Source organism: Bufo bufo, chromosome 7 (genome assembly GCF_905171765.1).
Source record: "Bufo bufo chromosome 7, aBufBuf1.1, whole genome shotgun sequence".
Classification (NCBI taxonomy): domain Eukaryota; kingdom Metazoa; phylum Chordata; class Amphibia; order Anura; family Bufonidae; genus Bufo; species Bufo bufo.
Window position 1 is genome coordinate 34,341,052 of NC_053395.1, and position 17,781 is coordinate 34,358,832.

A 17,781-nucleotide genomic window follows, 5' to 3' on the forward strand; every position below is an offset into this window, starting at 1 on the left:
CCAGATCTCAACCCAATAGAGCATCTTTGGGATGTGGTGGAACGGGAGCTTCGTGCCCTGGATATGCATCCCTCAAATCTCCATCAACTGCAAGATGCTATCCTATCAATATGGGCCAACATTTCTAAAGAATGCTATCAGCACCTTGTTGAATCAATGCCACGTAGAATTATGGCAGTTCTGAAGGCAAAAGGGGGTCCAACACCGTATTAGTATGGTGTTCCTAATAATTCTTTAGGTGAGTGTAGATCCTGATTTTCTCTGTCCCCTGATGATTATTGATGCAAATATGAAACATGCATGTCGGGAATAGAGTAGGGAAACATAAGGCTTTGAGCTAGGGACAGGTTCCAGACGGGGTTGCCCTTATAAGGACGAGTGCCCTGTGGTGAGGCTGCTCTGATTATCTAGGCTAGGGCACATTTAGGGGCGAATAGGTTTTGTCTAACAACCCCGACATTGATTGGTTACTACAAGCCCACGGAGGAAACTGATCCCTCTCTATCTGAACCCGGGCTGCTATATCGAGGGACCTGTTGCCAGAGTAGTAGGACCATGGTTTATCTATATGAGTGCCGCCGTGCACTGTGTGTTCCTATTTCACTGTTTGAATTTATTTATATCTTGGTTTATCTAAGGGTAATTTATTTTAGATAACAGATTAAAAGTTCCATTTTAATAAATACAATTGATCACTCCTTCAATATTAACTCAGAATTAACTAAACAGACAGAAAGTTTGTACAGGGGCAGACAATAGTCAGCACACCTTCATAGGAACTTGGCAAGTTATGGAACCTATTGCTCAGGCACGGAAGCCATATTAACTTGGAAGGGGAGACAAGGAGGCGGGTCCGCTCTGCCGGGATACAGAAACTCAAGACCAGCAAGTGAAGCAGCAGCTGCTATGTAACAATAAGCAGACTCAAAAAACGACCCCTATGACCATTTTATCGCACCCTAGTATTAGGAGCCCAGTCGCCTAGAGATCCCGAAAATATATTAAGAAACATTATAAAGCTGCACTTACCTTCACCAACTAGGGGAAGAGCGAAGAGTAGCTGCAGGGGAAAGTTATGCAACAAAGCCATTGGAAAATAAATCTCTACCTAGCCCCCTGCTCTTTTAGTTACACTGTACATGTCGCCAAACAGTTCTAATGCATGCACAGTGCGAACAGGATGCCATATCAGTGGTCAGGCCACAGAACTCTGGTGACGACCACCTGAGCCTTGGCGTTTTGTGAAATCTACTCTGGGAAACAATGACAGATAATGCATGGATATCATCACTTTCTTCAGCTACCTGGGATATTGGGACTCCTTTAGTAAGTTCCTCCTATATTTAGGAATGGCTGACTAATACATTAGGTTCATTAATAATTTAGTTTATCCCCATCTACTTTAATGAATACAGATGTATGGAAAACGCAAATTATGTGTTTTTAACACCTAGAGGTAAATAAGTATTCACGCAGTACAAGGAGCTATCGCCTCTGGGTGTAATGGTTGCCTTAAGGTTTCTGAAAATTTTAATGGATTTCTGGATCTAACTGCTTAATAATAAATTGCCCTTCCCTGGGGTGTGGTGCGGGGACAGAGTTTTATTTCACACTTGGGTGCCAGTGGATTAGTTTGTTCTATTGATTACATAGATTGTAGCCTAAAGTGAAGCCTTCAGCAAAACCACTCTGTAGGAACTACATAAAGATAACAAGAGATATTATCGAATTTTAACAAAACTTGTAGACAATGCACGTGTGTGTTTTCACCTGCATTAGGCCCCATGCACATGACTGTATCCGTTTTCAGTCCGTAAATTGCGGATCCACAAAATACGGATGGGCTTCGTGTTGCGTCTGCATTTTTTGTGGAAGCATTGACTTTTTTGCAGACAAGTATAGGACATGCTCTTTCTTTATGAGGAACGGACATACGGATGCGGAAAGCACATGAATCATAATACAATGGGTCTGCAGATAAAATGCGGACGGCACACGGACCACATGCGTATTTTCACAAAACAGATATGGTTGTGTGCATGGGGCCTTACATAGCACATGGCTGTGGTGGCTCATTAGTTGTCTGGGAACCTGGGTTGAAATACAAAAGCCATGTCTGTAGGCATAGTCGATGATTTGTTTGAGCGTTGGTGCCTGGTACTGAAGGCTGGCCATGAGTGTGGTGGGGTCCGACATTGAATGGGGTCCCAGGAGGCAGATCCCCCCTTCCCACACCAGTTAGACACTGATGGCCTATCCTAAGAACAAACCATCACTGTTAGGCCTCATGCACACGACCGTTGTTTTGGTCCGCATCCGAGCCGTAGTTTTTACGGCTTGGATGCGGACCCATTCACTTGAATGGGGCCGCATCCGTTGCTCCGTTCCGTGGTCCGCAAAAAAAATATAACCTGTCCTATTCTTGTCTGTTTTGCAGACAAGAATAGGCAGTTATATCAATAGCTGTCCGTGCCGTTCCGCAAATTGCGGAACGCACGCAGACTCCATCCGTGTTTTGCGGACCGCAAAACACACAACGGTCGTGTGCATGAGGCCTTAAAGTGCTGAAAACTCCATTTCAAAGTGGTTTGTCTGTGTTTTCCCTCACTCTTGTCCATGCCCAGAGACAGCCCATGATGAGAATAGAGCTTTTTGTTGGGGTTGAAAAATCAGCCCCGTTTTTTTCTGGCATAAAAAAAATATCTACAATAGCTGTGGGCTTAGGAATAATTCATTTTAGGGGGATGTGAAGGGTTAAATCTTGCTTAAAAAAACATGCATGAGGTGGCGTGTAATTGTTCCAAAAATAATCTATTGCTAAGCGTTTTTCTCTGTTGAGTCCTAGTAGTAGCAGTGTTTGTGGTTAGGTGGTCCAACCTAATAGATTTTTTGGAAAAATGTAAGTTAATTAATCATTCTAGAAGACTACCACTATCAAAAATCATTTTATGTACAGATGTCTACTGTAGTTATAATGGCAAAACTTGAATCATCTGCGTCACCAAACCTTCTGCAGGTGGAGGTTCTTTTCTGTCTTCTATAAAAATTGTCATGCAGAGTCTGTGTAATTAAACCTATTATAAGGAATGTGCTTATGTTGTCGGCGTGTAAATTTTTTTTCAAGTCCCTGAGGCTTGATTATACAGTGATGCTTCGGATTCTTGCTTTGATGAAGGGTGCCATTTATATCTCACCTGTCTTTAGAACACACACTTTTCATTATGTAAATGTGCCTGCTCGCTCCTCATTATTTCCTGCTTCCCTTTTCCTGACAAGATGTCTCTGTGACTCGTTTTCAGTAGTCCCTACACTTTGTCCAGTTGAGAATTGGAATTCAGACATTTAGAAATTCTCAAGCAAAAACTAATTAATTAAATTGTAAAAAATAAAAACTGGAAAGTATTTAAATTAAATGCAATAATGTAGTGCCCTGGAGCAGGGGTACTTTGAAGTCTGGACATTTGTGGACATTTGCCCCTATTTCCCGTTGCAAAGTTCTTAACAACTTGAATCGACGTATACTGTTTAATATTGTGTAACTGTATTTTATATGTATGTTGTGATATATGTCGTTAATTTACACTGTATTTGACTTGAGGCTGTGGAAAGGGTTAATGATTACTGAGAAACTTTTGGAACTTTGAATGAGAAGTTGGTAATTTTTCACAGCGGCCATAGGGTTTAAAGAAAAGCATGTTTTTGAGGGAAAAAGACAGACTTGTTTACCATCAAAACCAGACAGACTGAACTTTTGAATGTTTGGTTTAGCTCTGTTGTTATGCCTGAAAACTTGTTTTTGTCTGGAAAAACTGCAGTGTCATTGCAATTGAGTATCATTGAAGCTCTAATGTAAGTCTGCGACAGAGGGGGTTGGTAACTTTTACTCTTTGTGCTGATCTTCTCCACCCCTCCCACTAGAAGGTTCTAGTTCAGCTAGAAACTATATATAAGGAGAACAGTCAGAGCCCCTAGTGTTCTGCCGTTAGGGAACAGTGGGAGGGGGAGACTCTGCCGGTCTGCATAATTGACCTGAAGATGACTCTGAGATGGGGACAGTGAGCCACAGACCATGGGTCACCAGTCCTGTGACAAGGAGCCACCCGGACTACTGAGCTACAGACTGAGAGCCTCCAGACTTGGGCCAGGGTACCTGCCTTCTGAGAGAAAGAGAAACATCTAGCTCAGGCCTTTTCTCATCATCAAACCCTTCTTCTGCCAGGGAGCATGCCTCGCCTGTATTGTTTTGCACCTGAATTCCTACAGTAAAGAAGCACACTGGTTTACTGCAGACCCTGACTCTCTGGACTTACTTCCCATTGGGGTGCACCACACCTTACCATCCCTTCCGGAGAGCAGCAACACGTGATGACACCTCGACAGTGTCTGGGGGACCTACCATAGCGTTGGGGCCAAACCAAACTTGGCCACTGCAATAACAGCAGAGATATTTTTTAAAGGGGTTTTCCAAAATGTAGATATTGATGAGTTATCCTCAGGATAGCTCATTGATACCAGATCGGCAGGGGTTAGACTACAAGCACCCCTGCCGATCAGCTGCTTGAAGAGACCAAGTGCTGTGGCCTCTTTCTAGGCCAGTGACCTCATGTTCATCACTCACATGGCCTAGGCGCAGCTCAAGTGAATGGGGCTGAGCTGCAATACCAAGCACAGCCACTATACAGTGGATGGAGCTGCGCTTGGTAAACTACAAGAAGTCCTCCTCTTTTTTTGATACGGATGACCCATCCTGAGAAAAGGTCATTCGTATCTTAATCTCTAAAAAGAGTTTTCAGGGAATTTTTTTAATCTTTTTTTATTTATTTAAAAAAAAAAAATTTTGTAACCCCTCATATATTAGTCCACAGTGAGCTGATTTTTTTTTTGCCCAGTGATGTAACAAGTTCATTATACAGATTCCATGCCAGATCTAAGCATATCTTCATCTGCTGGCAGCAAGTGAATTTTTGTGATCATAAAAGTAACTTGAGACGTGGAAATGTAATACTGTATATTGCAAAGAAAAAAATAGAATGTTTGCCCATAGCAGCCAGTCTGATTCATCTCATTTTTCAAAGGCTTTTTGGAAACTCAAAGCTACAACGTGATTGATCTGCCATGAGAAACTCTGCCACCTGTTTTGCACCCCCATTCTGTTGGAAACAAAAAAAATAAATGACACCAACTCTTATCTATATTATCTATATTCTTGCATCAGTATGTGGACTATGAGGTGTTCAATCATATTACAGATAGTCTGGATCATTTACTCAAGACCGTAATTTCATATGCCTTTATTACGAAGATCCGCCTCTTAATAAGTTTGTTGTATCTTCTGCTGACCGTTTTTCAGAACTAATATCGACTCTAGACAGGAGCTGCAGAAGATCTCTGGTATAATGTGCACCATTTTTCTGAGTTGGGTTACAGAGATCCTGCACACAGCCCGCCTCTTTCTGCCCACACCCAGCCCACTTTCTCGAAAAATGGCAAGGGTGTTGAGAATAGATTCTTGTCACGGACGTACCGAGACATACAGACGTCACCGCGACATTGGGTGACAGAAGATCTGTGAGACTGGCAACATGTGCTTTGATCTGACAGGTTTCTCCTTGTGGATCAATAGACATCTGTGTTGTTTCTGATTCTGGCCACACCTCTAACCTCCAGGTGTTGCTATTGTGGTCATTTAATTTTCCTTATTTATATTTGCTTCACCCACAATGCTGTGCGGTTTATAGCTTCAGTGGTATCTGTGGTCTGCTGGTGTTTGGTTCTCGGCTGAATTCCTGTTGCTGCCATAGCTACTGGAAAGTTAAGTGTTTCCTTTCCTTTAGCATTTTGTTTTGTTTTATCTGTGTGTTGTTTTTCCCCTACCCTTTGTTTTAGGCCTGAGGGAGACTTCTGGTCGTCCTTCTGTTCTGGAGGAACAGGTAGTCTCAGTCCTGTCACTATCACCAGGGTCTTATAGGGTGAGTTAGGACTCTAGGTACTCCTGCCAATGAACTCACCGGCCTTTGAGGTACTGATAGCCAGTCAGAACTGTGACTAGGGATTTGACTGATTTCCCTTGCTTTCAGGCCTTGTTCCTTGTTCCCTCTCCTTCTTCGCCCGGTGTGGTGTCTACCTCCCACACACAGGCGTGACAATTCTTTTCCCACAAAACTATATATTAATCTGCTCAGCTCCTCCTGCTCTATAACCTGCTTCCCACAGATTGCCCTGCATTTTGTGGTGAAAGACAGTGTGACCAGAAAATCTCTGGTCTTTCATAGTTTGCTTCATGGACACTCCACTGGCCAGCAACGAATGTGCCAGTGTTTGCAAACATCGACCACGTTCCAAATTTTGCGGCCAGATTGTTAGTTGTAATGTCCATTTTTGCGGCCTGATTATTAGTTGTAATGTCCATCTTACGTGCTATTTTCCAATTCTGCCTTTTGTATGCCATGTGGTTTTATACCACCCAGGAAAATTAGACCAATCATCTAGCCATTGTACTGTTGTGTTTTCCATGAACACAGTCCAGTCCCATTATTATGAACAGTTCCTACTTTGTACTTTGGCAGTGTGTAGCTCATGATGGAAGTCATATGTCATGAGCTGGCGTTGATGGCTACATAAGGTGTGCGATAGGCTGTCTGTACACGTGGCTCTCGTTGTCATGGGTAAACAGGATGAGTTGCAAAAATGGATGACTACTGGCTATTTCTGAATTTATGCAGATTGAGAACTGTTCTCATGCTGCTGTGGTGAAAGTATCGTAAGTGGACAATAGCGCCATTGCGAGCACCACGTATGAGGTGAACGTCTACTACAAAGGTGTGCAAGGGAGGACCAACACAACTACAGTGGAGCAGCTCACTACCAAAATGAACCAAGTGGCTACCAGATGTATGTCTAAAACAACAGTTCAGCAAAGCCTACTACATACAGTATGGAGCTCTGAAACAGACGGATGATCAGTGCACCTCTGCTTACTGAGTTGCATCAGCAGAAAAGGCTTCAGTTTCCATGGCAGTATCAGAATTGGACCTCTGCTGATTGGCAAAGGGGTGCCTTCTCCGATGAGTCACATTTTCTGCTTCAATGTAAGGATGGACATTGGTGTGTCAGGCGAGAAACATCAGAGAACAAATATCCTGCAGCCATTGCTGGAAGAACACAAGCTGGTGGTGGAAGCTGCTTTATGGTCTGGGGAATGTTTTTTGGCATTCTCTGGGCCCACTCAACCGTGTAGAAGGTACTCTCAACCGATTAGGGTATGAATCCTTCTTTGCAGATCACGTACACCCATACATGCTGATTGTTTTCTCTTGGGCAGATGGGATGCCCCAGCAAGAAAATGCCACATGTTGCATGAGTATAAATGTTCAACACTGGTTGGGAGTACATGACCAAGACTTCCAAGTTCTACCGTGGCCCCCAAATTCCCCAGATTTTAACCCAATTGAGCATCTGTGGGACCACCTCGATCATTGTGTTCATGCTTTGCATCAGCTCCCATGCAGCCTCCAGCAGATGTGGGATGCACTGCAGTCTGTATAGCTCCCGATACCTGTGACAACCTACTAGAACCTTATTGAGTCACTCCCAGCCCGTCTAGCTGCTGTATGTGCTGCACATAGCAGTTAATCTAGATTTTACCTGGCGGTCATAATAATGTGACTAAACTTTGTATGATGAAACTTCACCAAAGAACTCCAAAAACTTTGATAAGACCACCCCTGATGTAGAGCAAATATTTCTGGGATTTTATTTTTCTTTCGTACTTGGCCTGAACTTGAGTAAGGATTGTATTTTGATATCTGAAACGCATAGACTATAATGCTATCCTGTCTGTATGATGTCACACTTGGATTTTATTATTCGTGATTTTTGAAGAATAAAGATGTAATGCTTTTTTTTCAAAGCTGGACTTTTTTCGGACTTTAATCTTGCCTGATCCAGGTTTATGGTCCGTGCCTCCATTAAGCGGGACACAGGTGAGCGCAGCTATTTTTCCTCATTGGCCTGAACTTTGTCAGAACCACTTGCTTAGAAGATGACTCTTCACTGCAATTTTTGGTGGTCATCTCAGAGGTTTCACTGTGACATTCTGATGGTGAAACTGTTATCCATTTGTAGTTGGCGTTACATATATATCTGTCAGACCTGACAGATACTTTGATGGTACCCTGATGGATGCAATTGGGCGCCAGTGGTAGCCACTGTACAAAAGATACGTCACAGCATTGTGGCTTCTTGGAAGGGACAACACAAATATGAACTGTGCCAAATACGTGTAGACATGCCCTTGATTTCTGACACGTTGCCATCATAGAAGTAGCACTCTAACCTAAACCTACAATTATATTTTCTTTCATCACTGATGTGAATTGATGATGGAGTTTATCATATCTGACCATTAAGGTATCTGCAGGTCATTTGGAGCTGTAACTTCCTCTGTTTCAGACCCTTAAAATGGCTTCCCGTAGAGTGCCAATGTGGGTTATTTAATGCAGCACTCATTGCAATGCAAGGCTTTATATTTAAGTTCTCTTTATGTAGAAATCTATGCTTTCTCCTTCCCGCTGATTAAACTCTTAAGCTTTTTTTAGGTTCTAAAGTGATTAAAAATGTTTAAGCTTTGGAAAGAGACTAGTGTAATAACCAGTCATAAATAATTCAATAATTGTTCCTATAGTTGTCTGCAGCTGCTACGTGCTGATGATTGCAGATTGGTTTACAGCACAGTCACAGCTAAAGGCAAAAAAAAAGCAGCAATGTTAACAGGAAAAAAAATTACAGGTTTGGTGGAGGGGGATTGGCAGGAATCGAACTCAAATTCTCACGGCACCTGAGTTTTATTTTTGAAAGCTTGTCCTTAGCTTCAAGAGCCGAGTAATTCCAGGGCCTACCTGTTTAATGCCGGAGTCTGATATATAGTAATTAAACCACTTTTCAGGACCATGTAATTACTTAAGATTATAATTTCTGATTTATATTTGCTTTTGCACACCATCTCTTCCCATTTCGCTCTACAAATTCTGATCTTTATGTAAACCATTAATGGAAATTTGAAAAAGAGAACCTCAGCAGTTGTGATGCTAGTGCCACCAATGTAAAGGTGTGGAGGTCATGTTAAGGGGGAGCAGCATTCCATTAACGTGAATCTTTCACCGGGTCATTCTCAGTTACATTAGATGCCCTCATAACGTTGACCTAAAGTGCCCTACCTTACTCATATATCTCCTAGGGTGTTGATTACAGCTGCTTTCTTCTGGAATTTGCACCATTCTGGCCCATGGGTTGTGCGTGGTATTGAAGCTCAGCTCAATGAGGCCAAGCTACCAATAGACAGCCAATCAACTTAGCCTTATACTTGGCAAAGAAATTAGGTTGCTTTTGGGTGCTTGGTTTCCCCAGATTCCTAACTGAATGCAACACGAGATGTTGGTGCTCTCATCCATTTTCCCCAGTAGAGGCTCGTATCTATGCATCTATTTACAGTGGGGCAAAAAAGTTATTTAGTCAGCCACCAATTGTGCAAGTTCTCCCACTTAAAAAGATGAGAGAGGCCTGTAATTTCCATCATAGGTACACTTCAACTATGAGAGACAGAATGGGGGGAAAGAATACAGGAAATCACATTGTAGGATTTCTAATGAATTAATTGGTAGATTCCTCGGTAAAATAAGTATTTGGTCACCTACAAACAAGCAAGATTTCTGGCTCTCACAGACCCGTAACTTCTTCTTTAAGAGGCTCCTCTGTCCTCTACTCGTTACCTGTATTAATGGCACCTGTTTGAACTTATCAGTATAAAAGACACCTGTCCACAACCTCAAACAGTCGCACTCCAAACTCCACTAAGATCAATGTCGAAGGACACCAGAAACAAAATTGTAAACCTGCACCAGGCTGGGAAGACTGAATCTGCAATAGGCAAGCAGCTTGGTGTGAAGAAATAAACTGTGGGAGCAATAATTCGAAAATGGAAGACATACAAGACCACTGATAATCTCCCTTGATCTGGGGCTCCACGCAAGATCTCACCCCATTGGGACAAAATGATCACAAGAACGGTGAGCAAAAATCCCAGAACCACTCGGGGAGACCTAGTGAATGACCTGCAGAGAGCTGGGACCAAAATAACAAAGGCTACCATCAGTAACACACTACGCCGCCAGGGACTCAAATCCTGCAGTGCCAGACGTGTCCCCCTTCTTAAGCCAGTACATGTCCGGGCACGTCTGAAGTTTGCTATGGATGATCCAGAAGAGGATTGGGAGAATGTCATATGGTCAGATGAAACCAAAGTAGATCTTTTTAGTAAAAACTCAAATCGTCGTGTTTGGAGGAGAAAGAATGCTGAGTTGCATCCAAAGAACACCATACCTACTGTGAAGCATGGGGGTGGAAACATCATGCTTTGGGGCTGTTTATCTGCAAAGGGACCAGGACAACTGATCCGTGTAAAGGAAAGAATGATTGGGGCCATGTATCGTGAGATTTTGAGTGAAAACCTCCTTCCATCAGCAAGGGCATTGAAGATGAAACATGGCTGGGTCTTTCAGCATGACAATGATCCCAAACACACCGCCCGGGCAACGAACAAGTGGCTTTGTAAGAAGCATTTGGAGGTCCTGGAGTGATCTAGCCAGTCTCCAGATCTCAACCCCATAGAAAGTCTGTGTTGTCCAGTGACAGCCCCAAAACATCACTGCTCTAGAGGAGATCTGCATGAAGGAATGGGCCAAAATACCAGCAACAGTGTGTGAAAACCTTGTGAAGACTTACAGAAAACTTTGAACCTCTGTTATTGCCAACAAAGGATATATAACAAAGTATTGAGATGAACTTTTGTTATTGACCAAATACTTATTTTCCACCATAATTTGCAAAAAAAAATCTTAAAAAATCAGACAATGTGATTTTCTGGATTTGTTTTTTTTCTCATTATGTCTCTCATATACCTATGATGAAAGTTACAGGCCTCTCATCTTTTTACGTGAGAGAACTTGCACAATTGGTGGCTGATTAAATACCTTTTTGCCCCACTGTATCTATTTATTATCCACACATTAAAATGGGGATAAGACTAACCTAGACTAAGCCCACACTTTCGAAGTGACCCATATCAACCACATTGCCCGCCTCTATGGTACATAGTCGTGCTATGGATAATGTTGGCAGTGTTTCTGGAGGAAAGCAGCCATGTTTTTCTGATCTCATACTGTTCCTATTAAACGTTCAGAGGAACTTGTCTAGGTGACCAGTATGGGTTTTTGTGACCCAACCATCACCTGTCCTAAGGTTGGACAATGAGGCAAACATTTTTGGGAACCCTCCTCGTTGATCAACATTAGGATGTGGACAAACTGAAGCCACATCCACCCATATTGATGAGTTGCATTGTAATGAAGGGTACGCAGAATTCTGTAAAGATCCGTGGCCACATCATCGTGCTGATCCCTGGAGGTCAGACCCCTACACCCCAACATTGGTGGCCTTTCCTAATGATAAGTTATGAATGTTGTAGAGCAGGGATCAGTAATCATAGAAAGTCCAGCTGCTGTGAAACTACAACTCCCAGCGTACACACTTGCTCGTCTGTCCTTGTATTTCCCAAAAAAGTGTAAGGAGGATTCTGGGAGCTGTAGTTTCAGAACAGCAGGAGTGCCAGGAGTTGCTGATCCTGGCTATAGAGGACATGTCTAGTTCCCTTTAAAATTCATTCTTCAATAAGCTTGTATTTTTATTGGGTACAGTAGCTTTTTTGGGCAGTAGTAAGGTTTTGTTTTGTGCCATTATACTTGGGATTATTGGAATTTTTGAGTTTTACCGTGTAAAAATGAAGCTTATTACTGTAGCAGGTTACATTCCTGCAGTCGGGAGGCTCCTTTATCTTCTGGTGCATTCTGCGTTCTAGGACTACTGTATGTGTTTTCTCTTTTCATCTTCATGAGATGCCATTTCTATGCTAATTGTCTTCCCCTGACAAAGCAGTTATGTTGCACACTGGCATTTCTTTTGTCCACCGTGTAAGCTCTTGTCACATTGTCTTGTATTCATTTATGACCTTGCACAAAAAGCAAAAACAAAAGAAGCACAAATAAATGTGATAGACTTTCCTCTCACTCAATAGTGCAATATGTCAGGGTGACATTTAATAGTAGAGAGGTTAGGAAGTTTCCAGCAGTCATAAAGCGTCCCTGAAACATCTACTTTTTTCTTTCCCTAAAAAAAAAAAAAAATCTTTATGCTGCCAAACTACAGGGTGCGATTGAACCTATTTAAAGAGGGGTGAATGGGGCTGAGCTGCGCCCAGGCCATGTTTCAGATGTTTGTGACCTCACAGGCCTAGTGTAAGCAGCGAGAAGGCCGCAACACTAGCAGGAGTGCTAGGCCTTCACAAACAACTGATCCACAAGGATCCCGGGTGTCGGACCCCCACTGATCAGATGCTGATGACCTATCTAGAGCTACAAATAGTCAGATAACACCTTTGCGTAGCTAGTTACATTCCCCAGGTAATAATATTTCTGGAGCACAATCTGACACTAGAAGCACTGATTGGATAGGGACACACTCTGACTATTAACACCCATCTGGACCCTCATTGCAAACTGCTAGTAATTCATTCCTAACTTTTAGCAGGAATAATAAAGGAATGGCACAACAGAGAGTCATAATAGATGCTTCAGAATTTTTATTACATGGTGAATGCAAGTGGTTGCAAAAACAGACATGTCAGGAGACATTACAGGTCCTTTTTAGCAACTTCCTAAAGGCCCCATTATGGACTGGGGAAGTCACTCCCAGGCGCCCCTTACGATGGCTTATCTCCCATCCCCCTATAAAACAATGGATATTCAGCATGCCCATTCCCCATAAGGATTCGTCGTTTGCCGGCAGGAGATCATGTTTACACAGCAGAATCTGCTGCCAGTAAATGATCATTTTTGTGTACGTACAAACAATTGGATTACCCGATGAATGGACGTTTCACTCGTTCATAGTCGGTACATTTACACTGCCCAATAATTGCTAACTGGCATTATTATGAACGCTTTTTTAACAGTCTGTGGAATTCACGGCCTATGTAAAGGGCCTTCTAGTCTTTGGCACGCTAGATACAGCGTATATATCGTATGATGCATAAGAAAGGAGGAAATCATTTTAACCCTTTTTTTTTCTCTTTTTTTTTTTTCACAGTCAACAAGTCCATCTGGTGGAAAGTTACAACTACTGGAAACGAGCTTCTCAAGGACTTTGAAGGACTTCATTGATCTTCATCTGCATCACCAGAATAGTATTCCAGCTTTCTTGAGTGCTGTCACACTTGACCTCTTCAGCCGTCAAACTTTCGCCTAGAAGACGTCTAGATCCTGTCCCCTTACTTCTCCTAGACCTTTGCTGTACTTTACCACACATAATGAGTTCTATCAGAACTACACACCACTGGTATTTCATATCAAAGTAACAGGGCGCTCGAGATGAATATTATGAAGGCTGGTGTTGGCAGGAGTCATTATTTGCTATATTTTTGTCTGATTGACTACTTGAGGGGCATGCAATATTTTGTATTAATACATATTTTTGCAGGGATTGGTATTTTTTTAGATAAACGATGCTTAATGGACTGATAAATGTTGGCCACTATTGTATATAACCCATTTAGCTTGGACGAGGCAATAAGTTTGCTCATGAGATAAGTTCGTTTCCATTGACCTGTGTGGTAAATGCATGGGAGGTGGTATTATCATGGCTAATTTTTTTTAGAGGCCTTCATTCCAATGGAGTGTCTGTAAAAAGGGGTCATTTCAGATAAGTTTGCTCTGTAACCCCTCTTTTTTTTTATGACCTATTAGTTGAAAGTGTCCATAGGCGTTCTATCTAGACTAATACATTGTCTGGATCTAAGTGAAGATGAAATTCTGCCCTATAATTTCCAGAGTACTATTACAAGCATGGACATTAGCCGTGGAAGACTCTCCTAACTGTCTGGCATAGACTCTGTAAAGTCAAATGCTGGTCCCTCGGGTATGGATTAGACTTTATTTGACTGCAGCCTTTCACAGCATCAATAATTGAAAAGGTTACGGTGCGCCCATTCATTATGGCATTTGAGCCGTATCTTATGCTACCAAAGGCTCGTATGCAACAGCTTGACTCCTTATCATGGTATTTCAGTGTCACGTCGAGAAACCGACCTCCTGACTCCTTTCTTCAGTGTCTTCTGATAATGATGATTATTAAACTATCTATTCATCAATTCAGACCTGTTGCTGTAACATTTCTGACTATTATAGAGCTGTTGTGGCTGTTTCAACCATTAAAATCAATTTTCTATGATGAATATGTTTTTCAGTTTTCCTTAAAGGGGTATTCTGGCATAAAACATTTATTACCTATCTACTTTGTATATAAGAATAGTGGGGTTTTAAAATCACTGGGGCCCCACTCATCTCTAGAACTGGGGACCCTGGTCCCCCAGCCAGAAGACCTCTGCTCGGAGAAGCTTAAATGGAGCAGTGGTGAGGAGTGTGTCTGGCGTAAAAGAAATAATAGTAGTTTGATCAATTCCCACTGATTTATGACACTGGCTGATCTGTTACATGTGCACTTGAAGGCATCTGTGTTGGACCCTATGTGCTCGCATTGCTGAGAAAAATGCTTTTAATATATGCAAATGAGCCGATAGGAGCAACAGGGGCGTTGCCGTTACACCTAGAGGCTCTGCTCTCTCTGCAACTGCCAAGCCCTCTGCACTTTGACAGGGCCAGGAGGGGTAAAAGTGGTCATGCCTGCCTGGCCCTGTCAAAGTGCAGAGGGCGTGGCCGTTGCACCTATAGACTAATTTGCATATATTTTTCAAGCAGTGTGGGCACATATGGACATGGGACCAACACAGATGCCTTCAGCTTTCGGTGGTGTGATAATACACCACCAATCGCCATCCTTAGATCATGAGAGGTGGCGGTGACATCACCTCTCAGGATCGCATCTTATTGGCCGGGCGGGGGTTAACTTCCCCCAGCTCTGCTCTCCTCCTCCTCCACACTGTTTCCGTGGAGCCAGGAGAGAGTAGTCCGTCCGTCCACTTCTGAGCCCAGCACCCCACGTGAGCCACCATAGTGGCACTCAAAAGTTCGCAGGGAGACTGAGGGATAATTTTAGGGGGGGGAAAAAGTATATACTCTAAATACTATATACTCACACGCACACTAAATAAAGTTTTACACACACGCACACACACTCCCCTATGGCCCGCCAGACTTTCTCGGCCGAGGATGACCCCACTTTCCTCTTGTTATCCGCGTCCTCCTCATCATCTAGTGATGATGTGGAGACAGGGGACCCCCATGCCAGGGACCCTGTGGCCTGCACTAGTATGAGCAGCCCTGGGGCTTATGCTAGTTTTCCGGCCGACCAGATAAGTCCACCTGAGCCCCCTACCGGTGAACTTGTCTGGTGTACCCCAGAGGATTTTGAGCCCGTGATTCCTGACTTTGTTGGCCAACCAGGAATCCAGAGTCGCACAGTGGGCTTCACTCAATATGACTTTTCTAGTTTTTTTTCAGTGACCACTTTGTGAATCTGATAGTGGCGCAAACAAACTTGTTCGCCCAACAGTTCATTGCTCAACACCCGGGCTCCTTTTTGGCTAGGTTTGGTGGCTGGACTCCGGTCAGTGCAGCCGAGATGAGGACGTTTTGGGGCCTCGTGCTGCACATGGGTCTAGTCAAAAAACCCAGTGTCATGCAGTACTGGAGTGGGGACTTCCTCTATCAGACCCCACTCTACTGTGGCCATGACACGTTCCTGTTTTGAGGCCTTTTGGAAATGCCTGCATTATGCAGATAATGCAGCATGTTCCCCCTGAGGTGATCCTGCCTATGACCGCCTGTACAAAATCAGGCCGGTCATCGATCACTTCAGGGCCAAATTTTTGGAGGCCTATGTACCTGGAAGGGAGGTCGCTGTTGATGAGTCTCTCATTGCTTTCAAGGGGAGACTCATTTTCCGCTAGTATGTTCCCTCTAAGCGGACAAGGTATGTCGTGAACCTGTACAAACTTTTTGAGAGTACCTCAGGGTACACTTACAAGTTTCGTGTGTACGAGGGGCGAGATTCCCGTATTCAACTCCCAGAATGTCCTCCCACTCTGGGTGTTAGCGGGAAACTTGTGTGGGACCTTATGCACCCACTGCTAGATAAGGATTACCGTATTTTTCACCCCATACGATGCACTTTTTCCTCCCCAAAAATGGGAGGAAAATGCCCCTGCGTCTTATGGGGCGAATGCTGGCAGTTTTACATCGCTGGATGCGATGTACGGAGCGGGGGCTGGGGGAGGGACTGGGAGGAGGAGCTGGGGGCCGGCAATAGCGGTGGGGCGGTGCGGTCACTGTACTATAGCCCCACCGCTCCGGTATTCTAATATAAAATGTATTATTGAATTAAAAGTTATTAAACATGCCCCCCTCACTCCTAATAGTACCGCATATCCTAATTGCTTCTGTATAATGCCGGCAGGCAGGCCGAGCGGGCGGCAGCGTAACTCCCTGATGTCACGTGCCTGCACCGCCTCCTTTATGAATGAAGCAGGCGGCGCAGGCAAGTGACGTCAGTGAGTGACGCGCCGGCCGCCCGGCCCGCCTGCCGGCATTATACAGAAGCAATTAGGATATACGGTACTATTAGGAGTGAGGGGGGCATGTTTAATAACTTTTAATTCAATAATACATTTTATATTTCTATACTGGGGGGGGGGGGGGCACACGGAATCTGTGGATGGCACAGTTAAGGGGTGGGGGGTCTGTGGATGCCACATATATAACACTGCCATCCACAGATCCCCCCCTGTAACAGTGCCATCCACAGATCCCCCCCCCCCCCTGTAACAGTGCCAGCCACAGATCTCCCCCCCCCTGTAACAGTGTCTGTCATCCACAGATCCCCCCATAAGTGTCCGTCATCCACGGATCCCCCCATAAGTGTCCGTCATCCACAGATCCCCCCATAACAGTGTCCGTCATCCACAGATCCCCCCATAACAGTGTCCGTCATCCACAGATCCCCCCATAACAGTGTCCGTCATCCACAGATCCCCCCCCATAACAGTGTCCGTCATCCACAGACCACCATTAGTTCCAAAAGCACACCTTTTGGTTAAAAATACATATTTTCTTATTTTCCTCCCCAAAAACCTAGGTGCGTCTTATGGGCCGGTGCGTCTTATAGGGCTAAAAATACGGTACCACCTGTACGTAGATAACTTTTATACTAGTATCCCCTTTTTCCAGTCCCTCGTCGCCAGATCCACGTCCGCTTGTGGGACCGTGCGGAAAAATCAACGCGCCCTCCCTACCCACCCCCTCCAGGTACCTATCCCCAGGGGTGAGACCCGTGCCCTTACCAGTGGAAACCTGTTGCTGGTCAGATATAAGGACGAGAGGGATGTCCTTGTACTGTCCACAATTCACAGTAACTGCATCACCCCTGTCCCTGTGCGAGGTTCCACGGCCTCAAGCCCAATTGTATCGTGGACTACGATCGGTATATGGGAGGAGTTGATCTCTCTGATCAATTCCTCAAGCCATATAACGCCTTGCGCAAAACCCGGGCATGGTACAAAAAAATTGCGCTCTACTTGGTACAGGTTGCCGTGTACAACTCTTTTGTGCTGTCCCGGAGCGCTGGCAACACAGGGAAATTCTAGCAGTTTTATGAGCCCGTCCTCAAGGCCCTGATCTTTTCTGACCGGGAAAGAGCAGGCCGGAGTACCTCGGGAAC

General features: G+C 44.0%; 1 protein-coding gene across 2 annotated transcripts in view; it reads left to right on the top strand.

Moving 5' to 3' along the window:
- MAD1L1 (mitotic arrest deficient 1 like 1) overlaps positions 1 to 14,332 on the top strand; it is a 639,505-nt gene extending 625,173 nt beyond the window's left edge. The window contains exon 18 of one of the 2 annotated variants that reach the window (XM_040439787.1): positions 13,198 to 13,356. In XM_040439787.1, coding sequence (XP_040295721.1) covers positions 13,198 to 13,356 — 159 coding nt within the window. Of the gene's footprint in view, positions 1 to 13,197 lie in introns of both variants that reach the window. The other variant, XM_040439789.1, reaches the window with a different exon arrangement.
- The last annotated feature ends 3,449 nt before the right edge of the window (positions 14,333 to 17,781 follow it).